The sequence below is a fragment of the Oncorhynchus keta genome, chromosome 2 (genome assembly GCF_023373465.1).
Source record: "Oncorhynchus keta strain PuntledgeMale-10-30-2019 chromosome 2, Oket_V2, whole genome shotgun sequence".
NCBI lineage: Eukaryota > Metazoa > Chordata > Actinopteri > Salmoniformes > Salmonidae > Oncorhynchus > Oncorhynchus keta.
The window spans coordinates 27,904,411-27,930,931 of NC_068422.1; the positions used below are offsets into that span (position 1 = coordinate 27,904,411).

Genomic DNA, 26,521 nt, shown 5'->3' on the forward strand with positions numbered 1-26,521 from the left:
AAAAGGTTAAATGTCAATTTGTACATTTTTTCGTTGTTGAAATTATCAAATCGTTTGACAACCCTGTTTGTAAGCTTTTAAATGATATCAAACTCAACCGTTTATATTTTCCAGTGAGGAAGACATGGATGTCTTGTGGTATGGCGGGGTATGCAAAATGGGTCAACTATGAGCTCCTCTTTCCCCTGAATGTTTTGGCACTTAGCAAAAGAGTGCCATCTGCACTACTATTTTAGTTATTAGTTAATCTGACTATTCTCTCATTGATTTCAGTTACTTATTTCAGCAATTTGAGTTTTCAGTATAGTTGTCTAATGTTGGTAGAGCAAATTATTCTGTTTTAAGGTTATTCCTGAATCACTATGATAAATATAATAGTTTTTCTTCCGTGTATTTTTAACAGAGCTGAGATTTACTTTGATGTACAAAGTGTAGGAATAGGCCTACAGGTGAAACCAGTCATTGATACAGACATGGTGGAGCAGCAGGAAGATCAAAAAGGAAGTTAAATATTAATTACTGTATGAATAAAGATACACAATGTAATCAAGTATGTCAAATATGTAAGTTGAAAACACTATGTTAAAAGCACTGTTTGTGTGGGTGTCCCTAGCATTGCAAAAAGACAAAGAGCTGTGACTGGATCAGTGGTTCACCAATCAGGGATATTATTTTTGAAGACATATCGTATTGTTTCGACAATATCGCAATATAATTTCTGCACTAGTTTTCCTTCATTGCTTGTAATTCCTACTTCTTTTAAAATATGGAGCAAATTTATTTTCAGCACTTTTACTAGTTTTCTCATGGCTCTCTCTTGTCTCTCTGCAGCAGACATATGGTGAGAAATATCAAATCATACTTTATTGGTCACATGCGCCGAATACAACAGAATACAACCGTACCGTGAAATGCTTACTTACAAGCCCTTAACCAACAATGCAGTTCAAGGAAGAGTTAATCAAATATTTACCAAATTAACAAAGGTAAAAAATTATAAATAGTAACACAATAAAATAACAACAACGAGGCTATATACAGGGGGTACCTGTACCGAGTCAATGTGCGGAGGTACAGGTTAGTCAAGGTCATTTGTACATGTAGGTAGGGGTAAAGTGACTATGCATAGATAATAAACAGTGAGTAGCAGCAATGTAAAAACAAATGGGGGGGTGTCAATGTAAATAGTTTGGGTGACCATTTCATTAATTGTTCAGCAGTCTTATGGCTTCTGGGTAGAAGCTGTTTAGAAGCCTCTTGGACCTAGACTTGGCGCTCTGGTACTGCTTGCCATGCAGTAGCAGAGAGAACAGTCTATGACTTGGGTGACTGGAGTCTTTGACAATTTTTTGGGCCTTTCCTCTGACACTGCCTAGTGTATAGGACTTTGATGGCAGGAAGCTTGGCCCCAGTGATGTACTGGGCCATACGCACTACTCTCTGTTGCGCCTTACGGTCAGAAACCGAGCAGTTGCCATACCAGGCGGTGATGCAACCGGTCAGGATGCTCTCTATGCAGCTGTAGACCTTTTTGAGGATCTGGGGTCCCATGCCAAATCTTTTCAGTCTCCTGAGGGGGAAAAGGTTTTGTCATGCCTTCTTCACGAATGTCTTGGTGTGTTTGGACCATGATAGTTTGTTGGTGACGTGGACACCAAGGAACTTGAAACTTTCGACCCGCTCCACGACAGCTCTGTCTATGTTAATGGAGGCCTGTTCTACAGGGAACTAGACAAAGGTCCTCCAGAGAACATTCCCTTGGGACCATCACGCAACGTCCTAAGAACAAATAAAATGAAAGTCTTGAGAACATCCTAAAAAAGGCCCTGACATGGCCCCCAGTGACATCCTGGGAACTTGAAGGGAACCAGAACTGAACGTCCACTTATGGTCCCGAAGTTAACGTCATGTTTTAATGTTACTAGAATGTTCTCAGAATGTCAGTGGGATAACTTCTTAGCAAATTGGCAAAACCCTTAAAGAGACTAAATGGGAATGTGGCATAATTTCCTTAGGACATCCCCTGTTTGCTGGCTTAATACAATCATCTAGTATGACATTCCAGGACGCATGTGCACACACACACACACACATCCCTCAGCATACACAATGGACAGGATATGTGAAAGCAGCATCATTCACTGTCCCCGAAAGTACACAAGAGAGGTGAGAATTACATGGACTGAAGAGAGGGATGATTACATGGTGATAGGCTAAAAGAGAAGGGCTGAGAAGGTCCATGGGGACTATAGAAACTCCTATAAAATGGCAGAGGATATATCAATTCAGTTCTGTTAAACAGAAACATCACATCTACTCAGACAGGAATATTGCAACATACATTTTTATAAAACCCATATAAAAATGGACATATCAATGACATGTTTAATTTAACAGAACATTACAACAGACTTAGATTTTATAGCAGCATCAGAAGGAGCCTGGGTATGTGGGTAATGAATTATTTAAACAAGCAGCTTCTCTCTCTCTGTAGGAAATGTGCCAGAGATGTCACTCTTAATCATCTACTGTCAGATCATATGCCAAAATGTTTAGAGAAGAACTGAGGGTGAGAGACAGAGGGACAAAGAGACTGGGAGGGAGAAGGAGTTGGAAAAAGAGAGAGAGAGAGACAGACAGTGGGAGGGAGAGCGAGATGGAAATAAAGAGAGAGGGGAAGGGGGGAAAAAGAGAGATAGTAGAGATAGCAAGCAGAGTCGGTGAAAATGAGGAGAACGGAAGGGAGGAAACAATTAAATCATCAGAACTAATGGTCTGCACACACACACGCACGTGCGTGCTCGCTCACTCACTCACAAACAATTGCACAGGCACATATATACAAGTTGATGAGGATAATGGGGAAATTGTGTGATGTGAATGACTAATCCTGTCCATTTTTTTTATTTTATTATTATTTAACCTTTATTTTACTAGGCAAGTCAGTTAAGAACAAATTCTTATTTTCAATGACGGCCTAGGAACAGTGGGTTAACTGCCTGTTCAGGGGCAGAACGACAGATTTGTACCTTGTCAGCTCAGGGATTCGAACTTGCATCCTTTCGGTTACTAGTCCAACGCTCTAACCACTAGGCTACCCTGCCGCCCCATTGATCTCTCCATAGAGGTGGACACATGTCATTTACATATAATAACCACAGCTCAATGACCTGGAGGTTACAAACCAGCACAGACCACACTGTGTGTGTCATATACACTGAGTATACAAAACATGCTCTTTCCATGACGTGATGTCACTTGTTACATCCACTTCAACCAGTGTAGATGAAGGGCAGAAGACAGGTTAAAGAAGGATTTTTAAACATTGATCCATGGATTGTGTATGTGTGCCATTCGGAGGGTGAATGGGAAAGACAAAGTATTTAAGTGCTTTTGAACTGGGTATGGAAGAAGTGCACCAGTTTGTGTCATGAACTGCAACGCTGCTGGATTTTTCATGGGCCAGAATCCCTGTGGAATGCGTTCAAAACCTTGTAGAGTCCATGTCCAAACAAATTGAGGCTGTTCTGAGGGGAAAAGGGGGGGGGTGCAACGCAATATTTGGAAGGTGTTCCTAATATTTGGTATACTCAGTGTATATTTGGCAACACACATACACAACTGGGTATATTGAGTTACTGGTACTGAATCATATTCTTAGGACACGAGAAAAGGCACTTCAGAGACTTGGAAGAAAGACAGAGTGAACCTCATCTCAGACGATTCTCACCACTGGTTCACTGGCAGCACATATGGAGGCTTGGCCTCAAACACACGAACAAACACATAAACAAACACAAGGCATGAGATTACACAGTCGCTAGTCCTCCCGGGTAGCCATCCTTCCAAATCCATCTCGTTAACCCTCATGTGCCTCTGCTCAATTCTGTCCTATAAATGTGTTTATTAATGCATGTAGAAACACACAACCTGCTTTGCCTGTGTATGAATATCTATCACTGAGGAGCTTATACAATATCATTGTGCAGAATATGTATCTGAGAGGAGCACACCATACTGTATTTCTCAGCATGGCAGAGAAACAGAAGACAAGCTGACAAGAGTTCACCTTACAGCTCTCTAAAATATCTCTGAATCCTGTCAAGACAGAGACACACAGGATGACACTCCACACGAAATACAGAGCCATATCTGTAACAGACTACTCCGAAGAATATGGAGACAACTAACACAAGCACCCGCACACACACGCAAGCGCGCAAACACACAAGACAGTTTTTCCATTGGGGACCCAAAAGGGTGCGCATTTTAGTTTTTGTCCTAGCACTACACACCTGTTCCCACTAATTAAAGATGAATGGGTTTATATGTAGATAGAGTGCAGTCATTGACCTCTAACTGTACTCCCTAAATCTTCCCAAACTCGCACAAACAGAGGCAGGATAGGGTGTATCCTATATCACTGAAATAATCTGATCACACAGGAAGAGTGTGGTGTCTACTGTCTAGGTATGGTTTCCTGTCTCTGTCAGCATACGGTGACTTCTAGGAAGGAAGATGCAAGGCTGAACACATGCAGATATAGGCTGTGAAGACAAAGTGGTCAGCGAACAGAGGATGCGGACCAGATGAAATGTTAGAATGTGAACTAAATAAATCAAATCAAATTTTATTTGTCACATACACATGGTTAGCAGATGTTAGTGCGAGTGTAGCGAAATGCTTGTGCTTCTAGTTCCGACAATGCAGTAATAACCAACAAGTAATCTAGCTAACAATTCCAAAACTACTACCTTATAGACAAGTGTAAGGGGATAAAGAATATGTACATAAAGATATATGAATGAGTGATGGTACAGAGCGGCATAGGCAAGATACAGTAGATGGTATTGAGTGCAGTAGATACATATGAGATGAGTATGTAAACAAAGTGGCATAGTTAAAGTGGCTAGTGATACATGTATTACATAAGGATGCAGTAGATGATATAGAGTACAGTATATACATATGAGATGAATAATGTAGGGTATGTAAACATTATATTAGGTAGCATTGTTTAAAGTGGCTAGTGATATATTTTACATCATTTCCCATCAATTCCCATTATTAAAGTGGCTGGAGTTGAGTCAGTGTGTTGGCAGCAGCCACTCAATGTTAGTGGGGGCTGTTTAACAGATAGAGGTAGAAGATAGAAGAGATAGAAGCTGTTTTTCAGTCTCTCGGTCCCAGCTTTGATGCACCTGTACTGACCTCGCCTTCTGGATGATAGCGGGGTGAACAGGCAGTGGCTCGGGTGGTTGCTGTCCTTGATGATCTTTATGGCCTTCCTGTGACATCGGGTGGTGTAGGTGTCCTGGAGGGCAGGTAGTTTGCCCCCGGTGATGCGTTGTGCAGACCTCACTACCCTCTGGAGAGCCTTACGGTTGTGGGCGGAGCAGTTGCCGTACCAGGCGGTGATACAGCCCGACAGGATGCTCTCGATTGTGCATCTGTAGAAGTTTGTGAGTGCTTTTGGTGACAAGCCAAATTTCTTCAGCCTCATGAGGTTGAAGAGGCGCTGCTGCACCTTCTTCACGATGATGTCTGTGTGGGTGGACCAATTCAGTTTGTCTGTGATGTGTACACCGAGGAACTTAAAACTTACTACCCTCTCCACTACTGTTCCATCGATGTGGATAGGGGGGTGTTCCCTCTGCTGTTACCTGAAGTCCACAATCATCTCCTTAGTTTTGTTGACGTTGAGTATGAGGTTATTTTCCTGACACCACACTCCGAGGGCCCTCACCTCCTCCCTGTAGGCCATCTCGTCGTTGTTGGTAATCAAGCCTACCACTGTTGTGTTGTCCGCAAACTTGATGATTGAGTTGGAGGCGTGCGTGGCCACGCAGTTGTGGGTGAACAGGGAGTACAGGAGAGGGCTCAGAACGCACCCTTGTGGGGCCTCAGTGTTGAGGATCAGCGGGGTGGAGATGTTGTTGCCTTCTCTCACCACCTGGGGGCGGCCCGTCAGGAAGTCCAGTACCCAGTTGCACAGGGCGGGGTCGAGACCCAGGGTCTCGAGCTTGATGACGAGTTTGGAGGGTACTATGGATGCCGTCTGGGCCTGCAGCCTTGCGAGGGTTGACACGTTTAAATGTTTTCCTCACGTCGGCTGCAGTGAAGGAGAGTCCGCATGTTTTAGTTGCGGGTAGTGTCAGTGGCACTGTATTGTCCTCAAAGCGGGCAAAAAAGTTATTTAGTCTGCCTGGGAGCAAGACATCCTGGTCCGTGACGGTGCTGGTTTTCTTTTTGTAATCCGTGATTGACTGTAGACCCTGCCACATACCTCTTGTGTCTGAGCCGTTGAATTGAGATTCTACTTTGTCTCTATACTGACGCTTAGCTTGTTTTATTGCCTTGCGGAGGGAATAGTTACACTGTTTGTATTCGGTCATGTTTCCAGTCACCTTGCCCTGATTAAAAGCAGTGGTTCGCGCTTTCAGTTTCACGCGAATGCTGCCATCAATCCACGGTTTCTGGTTTGGGAATGTTTTAATCATTGCTATGGGAACGACATCTTCAACGCACGTTCTAATGAACTAGCACACCGAATCAGCGTATTCGTCAATGTTGTCGTCTGACGCAATACGGAACATATCCCAGTCCACATGATGGAAGAACTATGCACAGTAACAATAATCACCAGTGGTTCCTGTCAACCACAACAACACAGGACTCCAGTTCCAGTTCTAACCAGAGCCATATACACTGAACAAAAATATAAACGCAACATGCAAAGTGTTGGTCACATGTTTCATGAGCTGAAATAAAAGATCCCATACATTTTCCATATGCACAAAATGCTTATTTATCTCAAATGTTTGCACAAATTTGTTTGCATCCCTGTTAGTGAGCATTTCTCATTTGCCAAGATAATCCATCCAACTGACAGGTGTGGCATATCAAGAAGCTGATTAAACAGCACGATCATTACACAAGTGCACCTTGTGCTGGGGACAATAAAAGGCCACTTTTAAAATGTGCAGTTTTTTCACACAACACAATGCCACAGATGTCTCAAGTTTTGATGGAGTGTGCAATTGGCATGCTGACTGTAGGAATGTCTAGCAGAGCTGTTGACAGATAATTTTATGTTAATTTCTCTACCATAAGCTACCTCCAATGTCATTTTAAAGAATTTGGCAGTACTTCCAACCTGCCTCACAACCGCAGACCACGTGTAACCATGTCAGCCCAGGACCTCCATATCCGGCTTCTTCACCTGTGGGATTGTCTGAGACCAGCCACCCAGACAGCTGATGAAACTGTGGGTTTGTACAACCAAAGAATTTCTGCACAAACTGTTAGAAACCATCTCAGGGAAACTCCTCTGAGTACTCGTCGTCCTAACCAGGGTCTTGACCAGGGTCTTGGTCTTGACCTGGCTCCAGGACCTCCACATCCGGCTTCTTTACCTGCAAGACCATCTGAGGGGGGAGGAGAAAAGCCATTTGTGGGGAAAAACAAATTCTGATTGCCCGGGCTTGCCTCCCTAGTGGGTGGACCTGGCTGGGAAGTGAGTGGGTCTATGCCCTCCAAGGCCCACCCATTGCTGCACCCCAGCACAGTCATGTGAAATCCATAGATCAGGGTCTAATGAATTTATTTCAATCGACTGATTTCCTGCTATGAACTGTAACTCAGTAAAATCTTTGAAACTGTTGCATTTCTATTTTTGCTTAGTATATTTAGAGCCTAAATATACACAAATATCCTAAATATATGGCTCTGGTAAGAAAAGGCATGGGATGACCCTGTTTGAGGACCAAAGTGAGAAGCACAAGGCTACGAGACAATGGGAGTGGGATATAGACATTGCCTATAAGACACTGATCTAAGATCAGTTTTTTGTTTCTCCCTAATGGCTATGGTTAGGATTTTAGAGAAGGTAAGCTGATCCTAGATCTGTGACCGTTAGTAAAATTATAGCGACAGTACACACTAAATGAGACAGCAGCAATCATTAGCATTTGCTCAGCAAAACCACAGTATCACAGTTAGCTTGTAAACTGGTGTAGGTCTGAGAGAGAGGAATTTTTGTTTTGAGTGAGAGAGAACTAGAGACATCTCTGTAGTCTCAGAAATCCCAGACCTAGGGCAACAGCACTAGGTCTGAGAATCATGTCAGATTTTCTTGGCCAATTCAGGGAGGGCGCTCCTCAGACAGGAAAATCGGGCAACAAATCATGTGTTTGGGTAGGCAGAGCTTAAAAAGAATCCCCTCGGAAACATGACAGAGGTGGACACACAATGCGGACGCAGATAGCTAGGATAATGTTACCCACAGCCAGTCAGTGATTTTAACGCCAACTTCATGGTGCATGCAAACTATTGGACTCACTTAAAATGCACTCATTGAAAATATGCTCAGTGAGCTCCATCTAGCTAGCTTGAGGAAATGCTTACGGCAGGGCTCTGGACGGATTTCCCGGCGCCCAACTCCTCCCTTTCCTCTCTGCCAAACTGACATTGGTTTAAGTATAGACGTGTATGCTGAAACATTGGTTCATTGAGGGAGGCAAATCGGACTTAAACCACATTTCCACAGAAACAGCTCCTAAAGTTGGCCTGAGCGAGGTACAGGAAACAGCCTCTGTGTGTGTGTGCTTGTGTGTGTGCTTGTGTTTCTGAGAAAAATAATACTTCACAATATCAGGATTGCTAATTGCACTCTCTCTCATCTGCTTGTCATCTTCTTCCCCCTCTCTTTCGGTCTCTCATCCAATCTTACCCTCTTTTCCTCCTCCTCCACCCTCTCATCTGCATCTCACCCTTCCCTTCCCCTACTCTCGCTCTCTCTATCTGCTTCTCAACCATCCCTACTAAAAACTCTCCTAATCGCACCAGTATGTCAGAATAGGAACAGGAAATGGGAGAATAAGCAATTGCTAATAGTTAGCACTGATAAAGGGCTGTCTGAATGGTGCTAAGCTACTGGAATTGCTAAGGCACTAGTTAGAGGAAAGGAAGTTCATTGAATGAACTGGAAGGGAGGAATGGAGAGAGAAAGATGGGATAAACAGACAGAGAGAGAGAGAGAGAGAGAGTGTGTGTGTGCGTTTGTGGATGTGAGAGAAAGAAACAGACAAAGACCGAGAGAGAGAGATACAGAGAGAGAAAGGAGCGAGAGAGAGAGAATAGATGACAAACAAAAGAGTGAGAGAGTCAATGACAGAGAGAAAGAAAAAAAGAGATGGTGAGAAAATGAGGGAGGAAGCTAAAAGTGAGTGTGTGTCAAAGTACTTGTTTTGGTAGCCAGATAAGATGCAGGTGTCAATTGGAAGTCAAGGTATTTCCTCACAAGTATAAGTTGGTTTGATTTTCTCTCCTCTGAATCACTTGAGTCATTATTTATGTTCGAGTCCAGAGGTGGATTCCAAACAGCACCCTATTTCCTTTATAGTGCGATACTTTTACCCCTTTTTCTCCCCAATTTCGTCATATCCAATTGGTAGTTACAGTCTTGTCCCATCGCTGCAACTCCTGTACGGACTCGGGAGAGGCGAAGGTCGAGAGCCATGTGTCGTCTAAAACACAACTCCGCCAAGCAGCATTGCTTCTTGACACAATGCTCGCATAACCCGGAAGCCAGCCGCACCATTGTGTTGGAGGAAACACTGTACACCTAGCGACCGTGTCAGCGTGCACCGCCACAGGAGTCGCTAGAGCGCGATGGGACAAGGACATTCCGGCCGGACAAACCCTCCACTGACTCGGACGACGCTGGGCCAATTGTGCGTCGCCTCTTGGGTCTCCCGGTCACGGCCGGCTGCAACACAGCCCGGTATCGAACCAGGATCTGTAGTAACGCAGCTAGCACTGCGATGCTGTGCCTTAGACCGCTGCGCCACTCGGGAGGCCCTATAGTTCAATACTTTAGACCAGAGCCTTATGGGAATAGGGTGCCATTTGGGAAGCAGAGCAGAGCTTGAAAGAACAGATAATTACTTCAGTCCAGTTCACCATAATTAACTGGCTGGGCCCACAGCTCCCCTGTGATGTAACACACACACACACACACACACACACACACACACACACACACACACACACACACACACACACACACACACACACACACACACACACACACACACACACACACACACACACACACACACACACACACACACACACACACACACACACACACACACACACACACACACACACACACACACACACACACAGAAAGGCGAGTTCAGAACAGCAGAGATCACAGTAGAGCAGAGCACAGCCCTTGATTGTTAATGGCAAATACTAACAAAACAGGACTGGGCAAACACTAACAAAACACTATACTTTCTAGAGTGCCTTGAGAAAGTATTCACACCCCTTGACTTTTTCCACATTTTGTTGTGTTTACAGCCTGAATTTAGAAAGGATTACATTTCGATGTTTTGTCACTGGCCTACACACAATAAATACCCCATAATGTCAAAGTGGAATTATGTTTTCTTTTTTTTGAGTCAATAAATATTCAAACTCTTTGATATGGCAAGCCTAAATGAGTTCAGGAGTAAAAATGAGCTTAACAAGTCAGAAAATAATATGCAATAATAGTGTTTAATTTTTAGTGTTTGATTTATGAATGACTACCTCATCTCTGTACCCAACACTATCTGTAAGGCCCCTCTGTCAAACAGTGAATTTCAAACTCAGACTCAACCACATAGATCAGGGAGGTTTTCCAACGGCTTGCAAAGGCTTGGCTTATTGTAGATGGGTAAAATTTTTAAATATCATGCTCCCTTTGAGCATGGTGAAGTTATTAATTACACTTTGGATGATATATCAATACACCCAGTAACTACAAAGATACAGGCTCTCTTCCTAACTCAGTTGCCAGAGAAGAAGAAAACCGCTCAGGGATTGGCAAATGGCGACTTAAAAACAGTTACAGAGTTGAATGGCTGTGACAGGAGAAAACTGAGGATGGATGAACAAAATTGTAGTTACTTCACAATACTAACCAAATTGAAGGGTGAAAAGAAAGAAGCCTGTACAGAATAAGTGTTATGTTTGGGGCAAATCCAATACAACACATTACTGAGTACCCCTCTACATATTTTCAAGCATAGTTCTGGCTGCATCATGTTATGGGTATGCTTGTAGTCGTTAAAGACTGAGTTTTTCAGGATAAACAAACTTAATGGAGCTGGTTCAGTCTGCATTCCACAAGACACTTGGAGATTAATTCACATTTCAACAGGAAAATAACCTAAATCACAAGGCCAAATCTACACTGGAGCTGCTTACCAAGAAGACAGTGAATGTTCCTGAATGGCCGAGTTACAGTTTTCACTTAAACCTACTTTAAATCTATGGCAAAACCTGAAAATGGTTGTCTAGCAATGATCGCCAACACATTTGTCAGAGCTTGAAGAATTTTGAAAAGAATAATGGGCAAATGTTGCACAATCCAGGTGTGGAAAGCTCTTAGAGATTTACCCAGAAAGACACGGTTGTAATCACTGGCCAAAGGTGCTTCTACAAAGTATTGACTCAGGGGTGTGAATACTTTTGTAAATGAGATATTTCTGTATTTCATTTAGTTTTTTTGCAACAAAAAAATCATAAATGTTGTAATTATGGGGTTTTGTGTGTAGATGGGTGAGAAAGAAAATCTGTTTAATCCATTTTGAATTCAGGCTGTAACACAACAAAATGTGGAATAGGTGCTTTCTGAAGGCACCGTAGGTGTATAATGTCACAAAACACTTGATATTTGTTCATCTCAACAACACAAACTGAAAGAAAGCCTCTCTGTGTGTGGGCATGATCAGCGTCTTCAAACGGATGTCTGAAGGCGATATCAAACAGAGATACAGTGTGTCCTGTACAACCAGGAGCAGGGATGAGTCCATTTTGGAAGACAGGGATTGACTGCCAAACCCATTCAAATTCCCTGTTCCCTCTCTCCCCAACAGGTTTTAAGCTCCCGTACTGACATGTGACTACGAAGCTCTTTCTTCTCCTCTCCTCCATCCGGCTTAGAGATTTACACAAATCTCTGTCATTTGGTGCATCAGTCAATGATGTGATCTGCTACGCTGTGGATTTGGAGGAGAATCACTCATATTGTTCAATCAATCAATCAATCAAAACATCCCTAAACGTTTCTAGAGTGCCTTGAACATCCCTAAACGTCTCCCAAACATCCCTAAAAACACACACACACTCACTCACTCACTCACTCACTCACTCACTCACTCACTCACTCACTCACTCACTCACTCACTCACTCACTCACTCACTCACTCACTCACTCACTCATGTTTGGGTCCAAAATCAGACAGGGAAATTGTATGATTTGCACCTGTCTATCTATTAGCCAGTGAAGAACAAATGTGACCTGTTGCCAGAAGAATAGGGCAACCAGTGAAGAACAAATAAATACAACCCATATTTATGTTTATTTATTTCCCCTTTTGTACTTTAACTATTTGCACATGGTTACAACACTGTATATAGACATAATATGACACTCGACATGTCTTTATTATTTTGGAACTTTTGTGAGTGTAATGTTTACTGTCAATTTTTTATTGTTTATTATCTATTTCACTTGTTTTGGCAATGTTAACATATGTTTCCCATGCCAATAAAACCCCTTACATTGAATTGAATTGATAACGAGAGAAGGAAAGAGTCAATGAGAGATAACGTGGATCACCTACCAGACCATAGTCTGCTGAACCAAACACACACGCACACGCACACACACACACACACACTTTCTCTGTCCCGCTTTCTCTACATTCCTCCTCTTGTAACGTCTATCACCCTTTCAGTCAGTTCTACACTCATTTAGGAGTAAGATAGAGTCTCATTCAGAAGTCAATGCATAGGAGAGTAACCCTGGCTCTCAAACTCCAAGTGCCGAGATCCAAATCAGAACATTTACATTTATTTTAATTCCCTTCCATTCATTTCACAGCACAGCCCTAGTCTTTATCCAGGAGAGACTTGGCTCTGGCCCACCAGCGGGTCAGATCTGCTATTTGGATTTACTCGTTTAGAGTGGCGGAAAAAGAGAGAGAGAGGTGGGAAATTGGATCATCCTTTCATACTGTGATGGTGGCAGATGCTCCCCTCACATGCACTCACACACATGCACGACCCCCAATACACGTGCATGTACCCCACATCCCCAATAAACACACAAACACATATGGAAGACGGATATACCAAGAAGTCTGCTAGATGCCCTCAATCTCATCTCACACAAATGATCAAGGAACCTGCCAGGTACAACCCTAAATCCGTAACCATGGGCACCCTCTTAGATATCATCCTGACCAACTTCCCCATCCTGACCAACTAACCCTAACCCTAAATACACCTCTGCTGTCTTCAACCAGGATCTCAGCGATCACCGCCTGCATGCGTAATGGGTCCGCGGTCAAACGAACACCACTCATCACTGTCAAACGCTCCCTAAAACACTTCAGCGAGCAGGCCTTTCTAATCGAGCTGGCCCGGATATCCTGGAAGAATATTAACCTCATCCCGTCAGTAGAGGATGCCTGGTTGCTCTTAAATAAGCATGCCCCGTTACATAAAAAAAACTAAGAACAGATATAGCCCTTGGTTCAGGAACTAATATACTCAGTCAGTTAGGAAAGCTAAGGCTAGCTTTTTCGAACAGACATTTGCTTCCTGTAGCAATAATTCCAATAAGTTTTGGGACACTGTAAAGTCCATGGAGAATAAGAGCACCTCCTCCCAGCTGCCCACTGCACTGAGGAAAGGAAACACTGTCACCACCAATAAATCTACGATAATCGACAATTTCAATAAGCAATAATCCACGGCTGGTCATGCTTTCCACCAGGCTAACCCTACACCGGCCAACACCTCAGCACCCCCTGCAGCAACTTGCCCATACCTCCACGCTTCTCATTCACCCAAATACAAACAGCTGATGTTCTGAAAGAGCTGCAAAATTCTGGATCCCTACAAATCAGCTGGGCTAGTCAATCATGGACTCTCTTTCTAAAATTATTTGCCGAAATTGTTGCAACCCCTATTACTAGCCTATTCAACCTATCTTTCATATCGTCTGACATCCCCAAAGATTGGAAAGCTGCAGTGGTCATCCCCCTCTTCAAAGGGGACACCTTACACTCAAACTGTTATAGACCTATATCCATCCTGCCCTGCCCTTCTAAAATCTCCGAAAGCCAAGTTAATAAACAGATCACCGACCATTTAGAATCCCACCGTACCTTCTCCACTATGCGATCTGGTTTCCGAGCTGGTCATGGGTGCACCTCAGCCACACTCAAGGTCCTAAATGATATCATAACCGTCATCGATAAAAGACAGTACTGTGCAGTCGTCTTCATCGACCTGGCCAAGGCTTTCGACTCTGTCAATCACCGCATTCTTATCGGCAGACTCAATAGCCTTGGCTTCTCAAATGTCTGCCTCGCCTGGTTACCAACTACTTCTCTGATAGAGTTCAGTGTGTCAAATCGGAGGGCCTGTGGTCCAGACCTCTGGCAGTCTTTATGGGGGTGCCACAGGGTTAAATTCTCGTAGCGACTCTTTTCTCAGTATATATCAACGATGTTGCTCTTGCTGCTGGTGATTCTCTGATCCACCTCTACGCAGACGACACCACTGTATACATCTGGCCCTTCTTTGGACACTATGCTAACAAACCTCCAAAGTAGCTTCAACGCCATACAACACTCCTTCCATGGCCTCCAACTGCTTTTAAATGCTAGTAAGACTAAATGCATGCTCTTCAACCGATTGCTGCCCGCACCCTCCCGCCTGCCTAGCATCACTACCCTGGACGGTTCTAGAATATGTGTACAACTACAAACCCCTAGGTATTTGGTTAGACTGTAAACTCTCCTTCCAGACTCACATTAAGCATCTCCAATCCAAAATTAAATCTAGAATCGGCTTCTTATTTTGCAACAAAGCCTCATTCACTCATGCCTCCAAACATATCCTCGATCCTACCGATCCTTGACTCCGGCGATGTCATTTACAAAATAGCCCCCAAAACTCTACTCAGCAAACTGGATGTAGTCTATCACAGTGCCATCCATTTTATCACCAAAGCCCCATATACTACCCACCACTGTGACCTCTATGCTCTCATTGGCTGGTCCTCACTACATATCTGTCGCCAAACCCACTGGCTCCAGGTCATCTATAAGTCTTTGCTAGGTATAGCCCCGCCTTATCTCAGCTCACTGGTCACCAAAGCAACACCCACCGGCAGCACGCGCTCCAGCAGGTATATTGCACGGGTCATCCCCAAAGCCAACACTTCATTTGGCCGCCTCTCCTTCCAGTTCTCTGCTGCCAATGACTGGAACGAATTGCAAAAATCTCTGAAGCTGTAGTCTTAGATCTCCCTCTCTAACTTTAAGATTCAGCTGTCAGAGGAGCTTACCCGATCACTGTACCACTACACAGCCAATCTGTAAATAGCAAACCCGACTACCTCATCCCCTTATTATTACTTAACCTCTTGCTATTTTGCACCCCAGTATCTCTACTTGCACATCATCATCTGCACATATATCACTGCAGTATTAATGCTAAATTGTAATTAGTTTCACCTCTATGGCTAATTTATTGCCTACCTCTCTACTCTTCTACATTTGCACACAATGTACATAGATCTCTCTATTTTTATTTTATTTTATTGACTGTACGTTTGTTTATGTGTAACTCTGTGTTGTTGTTTCTATCGCACTGCTATGCTTTATCTTGGCCAGGTTGCAGTTGTAAATGTGAACTTGTTCTCAACTGGTCTACCTGGTTAAATAAAGGGGAAATAAATAAAAAATGTAAAAGGGGGCAACTCTGCAGAGACAGAGTTGATGATGAACACACACACACGCACGCACCACCAGTATTTTATCTAGCCGCCTCTTAAGAGGTGCTCCCAATAACCACGGAGACACCAGGCCTCACCATAACAACCATAGAAAGGAAACTGCTCTTAAGAGGTGCTCCCAAAAACCACGGAGACAGCAGGCCTCCCCATAACAATCACAGAAAGGAAACTGCTCTTAACCTCTTGCTCCTACCTGGCACGCAGGCGTCCCATCTAGAGCTCTGGAAATGCAAATGCACTACGCTAAATGCTAATAGTATTAGTTAAAACTCAAACGTTCATTAAAATACACATGCAGTGTATTGAATTAAAGCTACACTCGTTGTGAATCCGGGCAACAAGTCAGATTTTTAAAATACTTTTCGGCGAAAGCATGAGAAGCTATTATCTGATAGCATGTAACACCCCAAAAGACCCGCAGGGGACGTAAACAAAATAATTAGCATAGTCGTCGCTACACAAACCGCACAAATAAAATATAAAACATTCATTACCTTTGACCATCTTCTTTGTTGGCACTCCTAGATGTCCCATAATCACTATTGGGTCTTTTTTTCCCGATTAAATCGGTCCATATATAGCCTAGATATCGATCTATGAAGACTGTGTGATAAACGGAAAAAATAGCGTTTCATAAAGTAACGTCATTTTTAAAATTCAAAAAGTCGACGATAAACTTTCACAAAACACTTCGAAATACTTTTGTAATGCAACTTTAGGTATTAGTACACGTTAATAAGCGATAAAATTCATCAGGAGGCGATGTCAATTCTATAGGTGTCTGTCTCGAAAAAATGTCTGGAGAGAGCTCGACCAAAACATCCGGTCGGAGACCGGAGGGAATCGGTTCCCTTGATTCGGTATGACCAAGAATCAAAGCTGAATCAAATGACAAGACTCTAGACAATGTGTGGAAGCTGTAGGCACTGCAACCTCGGCCTCATTTAATTCGGTTCACTTTGAACAATTCCTTGAAGTCGCGCATGGATATTTATTTCCATTTTCAGTGATCAGATTTTCCTGCACTTTTCGATGAAACGCACGTTCTGTTATAGTCACAGCCGTGATTTAACCAGTTTTATAAACGTCTGAGTGTTTTCTATCCACACATATTAATCATATGCATATACTATATTCCTGGCCTGAGTAGCAGGGCGCTGAAATGTTGCGCGATTTTTAACAGAATGTTCGAAAAAGTAGAGGGTCGACTTAACAGGTTAAAGCTGGAATCCGTACATGGTGAAACCGCCACGTCTGTTTGCAATATTACAACAATGAATAAGTTACGTCAAACAACAAACACAGTTTTTCCCCCTTGGACATCATTGTTGGGTAACGTGCGATAGAACAGCAGAGTATATACTGAGATCATTTTATTTTTACTATGCTGGATGCTCCTCTCCTCCATTTCATCAACAAAACTAAAATAATAACAAATGTGCTGCAGTGAACAGTTGTGTTGTTTCACCTTCTGCAGATTTCAGCTTTAACACATTGCTTCTCCCACTTGCACACACACACACACACACACACACACACACACACACACACACACACACACAAACGTCGGTGGTTTCTCTTACTGCGTTTAAAAACACATAAATAAACACAGAAGGACGCTGAAGGATGTCCACTAAGACAAACAAACACACACACTAAGACAATACAAAACTATCTGCAGTCAGTATCAACAACAACAATGAGAAAGAGCCCGTCTTACCTTCATCTTCCAACAGGTATTCATGGCTGCTAGATCCTTGAGCCCTACACACGCCCTCAGAGACACACTACACAGACAAAGAGTCCTGGGGGGTTACATGCCCCTGTGTAAATCCTCTCCGAGGGAGACGAGACAACCAACCGTTAGTTAATACAGAAATGGAAGCGCAGCAGTGTCACCCAGCTGTCTCCCTGGCGATGGCAGCTCCAATAACACACCCCTAGACAAAGACAGACAGAGCAGTAATAGAGAGATAGAGAGAAGGCGGGATAGAGGGAGGGAGAGAGACTGAAAGGCTGTCCTATATTTGCCTCTCACAGAGAGAGAGGCTCTGAGCTGCTGCTGCTATACTTGTCTGGGCTTGCCCTCTCCCAGCTACTGCACACACACACACACACACACACACACACACACACACACACACACACACACACACACACACACACACACACACACACACACACACACACACACACACACACACACACACACACACACACACACACACACACACACACACACACACACACACACACACACACACAACCCGGCAGGGCAGCAATCTGATTGGCCCACAAAAAACACTTCCTCCAGCTGATCCCAATAAGGGGAGCAGGGGTCTAAGGCACTGCATCTCAGTGCTAGAGGTGTCACTACAGACACCCTGTATCTGTTCCAGGCTGTATCACAACCGGCCGTGATTGGGAGTCCCATAGGGCGGCGCACAATTGTTCCAGCGTCGTCCGGTGTAGGCTGTCATTGTAAATAAGAATTTGTTCTTAACCGACTTGCCTAGTTAAATAAAAATTTTAATATTCCCTCTGCTCACTCAGCTTAACCAGTGCCTACCCCTAACCTCACTCAGCCTGTCGCTTGTCCCATTTAGATGAGAAAACACAGGTTCACTTCCCTCCACCAATCAGAGATGACCTTACTTCCTGGCCCTCCCAATCATCAGCGGGGAGAGAGACAAGTCTATCTAACCAATTTTGCACTAACTCTACGCACACTCACAAGACTATACAGTGGGGCAAAAAAGTATTTAGTCAGCCACAAATTGTGCAAGTTCTTCCACTTAAAAAGATGAGAGAGGCCTGTAATTTTCATCATAGGTACACTTCAACTATGACAGACAAAACGAGAAAAAAAATCCAGAAATTTAAATTGTAGGATTTTTAATGAATTTATTTACAAATTATGGTGGAAAATAAGTATTCCATTCATCCATCTCAATGTAACAGCGATAATTTTAGGCGGCTACATTCAAAATATATATATATTTCACCTTTATTTAACCAGGTAGGCAAGTTGAGAACAAGTTCTCATTTACAATTGCGAATTGGCCAAGATAAAGCAAAGCAGTTCGACACATACAACGACACAGAGTTACACATGGAGTAAAACAAACATACATTCAATAATACAGTATAAACAAGTCTATATACAATTTGAGCAAATGAGGTGAGATAAGGGAGGTAAAGGCAAAAAAAGGCCATGGTGGCAAAGTAAATACAATATAGTAAGTAAAACACTGGAATGGTAGATTTGCAATGGAAGAATGTGCAAAGTAGAAATAAAAATAATGGGGTGCAAAGGAGCAAAATAAATTAATTAATTAAATACAGTAGGGAAAGAGGTAGTTGTTTGGGCTAAATTATAGGTGGGCTATGTACAGGTGCAATAATCTGTGAGCTGCTCTGACAGTTGGTGCTTAAAGCTAGTGAGGGAGATAAGTGTTTCCAGTGTTTTTGTTTTTGTAGTTCCTTCCAGTCATTGGCAGCAGAGAACTGGAAGGAGAGGCGGCCAAAGAAAGAATTGGTTCTGGGGGTGACCAGAGAGATATACCTGCTGGAGCGCGTGCTACAGGTGGGTGATGCTATGGTGACCAGCGAGCTGAGATAAGGGGGGACTTTACCTAGCAGGGTCTTGTAGATGACATGGAGCCAGTGGGTTTGGCAACGAGTATGAAGCGAGGGCCAGCCAATGAGAGCGTACAGGTCGCAATGGTGTGTAGTATATGGGGCTTTGGTGACAAAACGGATTGCACTGTGATAGACTGCCTCCAATTTGTTGAGTAGGGTATTGGAGGCTATTTTGTAAATGACATCGCCGAAGTCGAGGATTGGTAGGATGGTCAGTTTTACAAGGGTATGTTTGGCAGCATGAGTGAAGGATGCTTTGTTGCGAAATAGGAAGCCAATTCTATATTTAACTTTGGATTGGAGATGTTTGATGTGGGTCTGGAAGGAGAGTTTACAGTCTAACCAGTCACCTAGGTATTTGTAGTTGTCCACATATTCTAAGTCAGAGCCGTTGGACAGGCGGGCAGGTACAGTTGTTCAGTTTTTGATTTGTTAAAAGAAATTGAAATATCCAATAAATGTCGTTCCACTTCATGATTGTGTCCCACTTGTTGTTGATTCTTCAGAAAAAAATACAGTTTTATATCTTTATGTTTGAAGCCTGAAATGTGGCAAAAGGTCGCAAAGTTCAAGGGGGCCGAATACTTTCGCAAGGCACTGTATAGGCAGCGATCGGTTGAAGAGCATGCATTTAGTTTTACTTGTATTTAAGAGCAATTGGAGGCCACGGAAGGAGAGTTGTATGGCATTGAAGCTTGCCTGGAGTGTTGTTAACACAGTGTCCAAAGAAGGGCCAGAAGTATACAGAATGGTGTCGTCTGCGTAGAGGTGGATCAGAGACTCACCAGCAGCAAGAGTGACATCATTGATAAATACAGAGAAGAGAGTCGGTCCAAGAATTGAACCCTGTGGCTCCCCCATAGAGACTGCCAGAGGTCCGGACAGCAGACCCTCCGATTTGACACACTGAACTCTATCAGATAAGTAGTTGGTGAACCAGGCGAGGCAATCATTTGAGAAACCAAGGCTGTCGAGTCTGCCGATGAGGATGTGGTGATTGACAGAGTCGAAAACCTTGGCCAGATCAATGAATACGGCTGCACAGTAATGTTTCTTATCGATGGTGGTTAAGATATTGTTTAGGATCTTGAGCGTGGCTGAGGTGCACCCATGACCAGCTCTGAAACCAGATTGCATAGCAGAGAAGGTATGGTGAGATTCGAAATGGTCAGTAATCTGTTTATTGACTTGGCTTTCGAAGACCTTAGAAAGGCAGGGTAGGATAGATATAGGTCTGTAGCAGTTTGGGTCAAGAGTGTTCCCCCTTTGAAGAGGGGGATGACCGCAGCTGCTTTCCAATCTTTGGGAATCTCAGACGACACGAAAGAGAGGTTGAACAGGCTAGTAATAGGGGTGGCAACAATTTCAGCAGATAATTTTAGAAAGAAAGGGTCCAGATTGTCTAGCCCGGCTGATTTGTAGGGGTCCAGATTTTGCAGCTCTTTTAGAACATCAGTTGACTGGATTTGGGAGAAGGAGAAATGGGGAAGGCCTGGGCGAGTTGCTGTGCGGGGTGCAGTACTGTTGACCGGGGTAGGAGTAGCCAGGTGGAAAGCATGGCCAGCCGTAGAAAAATGCTTATTGAAATTCTCAATTATAGTGGATTTATCAGTGGTGATAGTGTTTCCTATCTTCAGTGCAGTGTGCAGCTGGGAGGAGGTGTTCTTATTCTCCATGGACTTTACAGTGTCCCAGAACATTTTTGAGTTAGTGTTGCAGGAAGCAAATTTCTGCTTGAAAAAGCTAGCCTTGGCTTTTCTAACTGCCTGTGTATAATGGTTTCTAGCTTCCCTGAACAGCTGCATATCACAGGGGCTGTTCGATGCTAATGCAGAACGCCATAGGATGTTTTTGTGTTGGTTAAGGGCAGTCAGGTCTGGGGAGAACCAAGGGCTATATCTGTTCCTGGTTCTAAATTTCTTGAATGGGGCATGCTTATTTAAGATGGTTAGGAAGGCATTTAAAAAAAATAACCAGGCATCAATATCCTTCCAGGATACCCCGGCCAGGTCGATTAGAAAGGCCTGCTCGCTGAAGTGTTTCAGGGAGCTTTTGACAGTGATGAGTGGAGTTCGTTTGACCGCTGATCCATTACAGATGCAGGCAATGAGGCAGTGATCGCTGAGATCTTGGTTGAAGACAGCAGAGGTGTATTTAGAGGGCAAGTTGGTTAGGATGATATCTATGAGGGTGCCCATGTTTAAGGCTTTGGGGAGGTACCTGGTAGGTTCATTGATCATTTGTGTGAGATTGAGGGCATCAAGCTTAGATTGTATGATGGCTGGGGTGTTAACCATGTTCCAGTTTAGGTCGCCTAGCAGCACGAGCTCTGAAGATAGATGGATACATAATACAAACATTTTCACTATACCCATCATGAAGATGCTACAACCTCGCATATGAACAAAAGTTTTAAATATAGGTGGACAGGTCAAGAGAAATTTGAGTAATCAAGGTGACAGACATTGACACATTCAATTACCGCCTTGCACACTCTTACCTGCATCTAGCTGATCTAGAAAAAAAACTTTCCAAGCCAAACCTCCATATCATAACTGCTAACCGCTACACACAGCCTCTACATCGTTGTCACCATATTAGCATCCTAGTCAACATAGCTACTAGAACTAACACCTTAGTTAACACGCTACAATCATACAGTGTGGTGTACATTCAGCAAGCAGTTTAGCAGTTACACCGACAGGCCCCAGTGGCAATACATTTATAAAACCAAACACTAATTTGACTTGGAAGATTTTCAGTGTTGCATAGCCATAGCCAGTTAACATAGCATCATTCTCTGTTTGAGCCGGGTTTTTGAGTAGGCTAAACTAGCTAGCTGCATTAACTAGCTAAATGAGAAAAAAAATACAACAACATCTCCCTCCCTCCTTCACTCACTCCCTGCATTTTGGAAGAAATTAATTTGTTGAAATCTGTTCAACTATTGCCTCTCTCTCTCTCTGAGTCAACTACCCACCACATTTTATGCACTACAATGCTAGCTAGCTGTAATTTATGCTTTCAGTACTAGATTAATTATCTGATTCTTAAAAAATATATATATTTAACATTTATTTAACTAGGCAAGTCAGTTAAGAACAAATTCGTATTTACAATGACAGCCTACCAAAGGCAAAAGTCCTCCTGCGGTTACGGGGGCTGGGATTAAAAATACAATTAAAATATAGGATAAAACACACATCACGACAAGAGAGACAACACTACATAAAGAGAGACCGAATACAACAACATAGAATGGCAGCAACACATAGCATGATATTGATTGGGTGGACAACATGTCAGTTCATGCTGCAAGAGCTCATATAGGTTGAAGTCAGAGGGAGTTCAGTTGACAGAGGTTAATTTATTAGAGACATCTTCACAGCTGGATCCAAGAGCAAATCTAGATCTAGTGCCCCAATGGGTGTCAATTATATTAGTGTTACTGTTTACACATGGATGCAATTAATTTAGCACCACACTGAGTAGAACTGTAAAGATGTTAGAGAGAACAAATCTAATTATAGTTGTCACATGCTTCATAAACGACAAGTGTAGACTTGAAATGCTTTACTCAAGGGTCCTTTTCCAACAATGCAGAGTTAAGATTTTAAAAAATCAATAACAAATATAAATTATATTAGAGGGAGAGAGGTAGGGATGGAGGGAGAAAGAAGGAGATAGGTACAGACGGAACAAGAAAAGGAGAGAGAGAAGGGGTGAGAAAGAGTGAGAAGGGGAGAGAAAGAGGAGAAGAGAGGGGGAAAGAAGGAGGAGGAGAGAAGAGGAGAAGTGCTACACACTGATATCTATTGAGTGGAAAAGACTATGATGAGAGATATGAGAGAAAACATGCTCATACTCCCATATATTTAGAGGAGCTGAGAGGTTTTTGGTAATAGACTATAAAAGTCTGTCTGTTTTATCGTATAAATACAGCATTATCTTATTTTTGTATACAGGTATATATTATTATTGTATCAAGTTGATGATCAGTTGCTGGCGGACACCAGGCTGTCTGTCTGATTTGATTCTTGGCTAACTCCTGACTGAAGAAACAGAAGACGAAAAAACTGCAGGCTTTGTCATGACATTAAATCAATCAACTGAGTGTGGTGGAGCTAACAAACAAAAAACAATAGCCAATCAGAGTTGAGTACAGCGGCATCCATGTCACCAACCTTCGTGGCGACAGCTTTACACAACACACGTTCCACATGACATGGTCAATTTGGCATCAACCAGCAGGCATGACACTGTGTTTCTATGTTCACATTTAGGCTAGCTTAGGACATAGTGTATCTATGTTTAGCGCACACACACACACACACACACACACACACACACACACACACACACACACACACACACACACACACACACACACACACACACACACACACACACACACACACACACACACACACACACACACACACACACACACACACACACACTCAGAGAAAATCTCCCACGTCTCTGGAGACTCACAGGGAGCTTAACCATGAGCCAATCAGAATAGGTAAGGCCACAGCTGTAGTGTGGGAGTACCACAAGAGGCTGCTGAGGGAAGGACAGCTTAGTCCTCACTCCCCCCTATCTGAGATACCTACTGCAGCCCTTATCCTCCACATACAACACCCGTTCTGCCAATCAGTTTGTTACAGGTCACCAAAGCACACACATCACTGGGTCACTCCTCTTTTCAGTTTGCTGCAGCTAGGGACTGGAATGAGCTGCAAAAAAAATCTCTTAATTCAAAGACTCAGGCTTGGACACTCTTACTGACACTTCACGTAATATTTTGTTGTCGCTACATTCTTGCACTTTGTGCTGCTGTCTGTGCCGAATAACGTTTGTACCATGTTTTGATCTGCTACCATGTTGTGCTGTTGCCATGTTGTGTTGCTGTCTATACCTAGTCAGCTGTCCAACAATGTATTCAACTGAAATGTGTCTTCCACATTTAACCCAACCACTCTGAATCAGAAAGGGAACAGTAGGTTAACTGCCTTGCTCAGGGGCAGAACGACATATTTTCACCTTGTCAGCTCAGGGATTTGATCTAGCAACCTTTCGGTTACTGGCCCAACATTCTAACCACAAGGCTATGTGTAGTGTGATGTTGTGGTGGCTCTCTTGTCGTGATGTCTGTTTTGTCCTACCAAAATGCTTTTTGCCTTATGGTAGGCCGTCATTGTAAATAATAGTTTGTTCTTAACTGACTTGCCTAGTTAAGTAAAGGTTCAATAAATATAATGGCTGGAATGGAGTTAATGGAGAGCGTCTGCTAAATGACTTAAATGTAAATGTAAATGTATCAAATACATGGAAAACCAGGTGTTTGAAGAGTTCGATACCATTCCATTGATTCCATTCCAGCCATTACTATGAGCCCGTCCTCCACAGTTAAGGTGCCACCAATCTCCTGTTGTGTGCATGTGCTCGAGTATGTGTGTGTACTGTGTGTGTTCCAGGGGTCAGGGCCAGGTCAAAGGACAAAGAGCTAAGAAGTGCTTTCACTTTCACTGAGCAACACTGCTAATCGGCTTTGGGCGGGTAAACCCAGCGCTAAAAGGCCCTTACTGCTCTGCTCATGGACTTTGACCAGCAGTCATCACGCCACAGAGAGATTAACTGAAACAGCACAACAGCTCATAAAACACACGACTACAGTGCTCTCTGGGCATTACTGACAATCATATACAGTTTTATCAGAATGGCTCTATGTCAGTCTGTACTATTTTTCTCATCTGACCACAATAAAAAAAGAGGTCAGATGAAGCAGATGATAAGCTACAGGACAGTTTTGCTGGATTCCTGCGATGGCATTGGGGGGTACACCACATCAGTCATTGGCTTCATCAATAAGTGCATCGATGACGTCGTCCCCACAGTGACCGTACGTACATACCCCAACCAGAAGCCATGGATTACAGGCAACATCAGCACTGAGCTAAAGGCTAGAGCTGTCGCTTTCAAGGAGAGGACTCTAACCCGGAAGCTTATAAGAAATCCGGCTATGCCCACAAACGAACCATCAATCAGGCAAAGCGTCAATACAGGACTAAGATAGAATCGCACTACACCGGCTCTGATGCGCGTCGGATGCGGCAGGGCTTGCAAACCATTACAGACTACAAAGGGAAGCACAGCCGAGAGCTGCCCAGTGACATGAGCCTACCAGACAAACTAATTCTATGCTCGCTTCGAGGCAAATAACACTAAAACATGCATGAGAGCACCAGGTATTCTGGAAGACTGTGTGATCAGGCTCTGCAGATGATGTGAGAAAGACCGTTAAACAGGTCAACGTTCACAAGGCCGCAGGGCCAGACAGATTACCAGGACGTATACTGCGAGCATGCGCTGACCAACTGGCAAGTATCTTCAATTACATTTTCAACCTCTCCCTGTCTGAGTCTGTAATACCAACATGTTTCAAGCAAGCAGACCACCATAGTCCCTGTGCCCAAGAACACTAAGGTAACCTGCCTAAATGACCACCGACCCGTAGCACTCACTTCTGTAGCCATGAAGTGCTTCGAAAAGCTGGTCATGGCTCACATCAACACCATTGTCCCAGAAAACCTAGAACCACTCCAATGTGCATACTACCCTAAAAAATCCACAGATGATGCAATGTCTATTGCATTCCACACTGCCCTTTTCCACCTGGACAAAAGAAACACCCACATCCGCCACGCTGATCCTCAACATAGGGGGCCCCTCAGGGGTGCGTGCTCAGTCCCCTCCTGTACTCCTTGTTCACTCATGACTGCATGGCCAGACACGAATTCAACACCATCATTAAGTTTGCTGATGACACAACAGTGGTAGGCCTGATCAAAGACGACGTCAAGACAGCCTATAGGGAGGAGGTCAGAGACCTAGCCGTGTGGTGCCAGGACAACAACCTCTACCTCAACGTGAGTAAGACAAAGAAGATAGATGATTGTGGACTACAGGAAAAAGAGGACCGAGCACGCCCCCATTCCCATCAACCGG

General features: G+C 43.5%; 1 protein-coding gene across 9 annotated transcripts in view; it reads right to left on the reverse strand.

Moving 5' to 3' along the window:
* Window positions 1-26,521, reverse strand: part of LOC118366125 (E3 ubiquitin-protein ligase MARCHF8-like) — a 131,839-nt gene that overhangs the window by 31,289 nt on the left and 74,029 nt on the right. The window contains exon 1 of one of the 9 annotated variants that reach the window (XM_035748556.2): window positions 17,589-17,901. The exons of the other annotated variants lie outside the window; for them this stretch is intronic. Within the exon in view, the coding sequence (XP_035604449.2) occupies window positions 17,589-17,612 (24 nt within the window). The 5' untranslated portion in view covers window positions 17,613-17,901. Of the gene's footprint in view, window positions 1-17,588; window positions 17,902-26,521 lie in introns of those variants that run through there. 9 annotated transcript variants of the gene reach the window in all.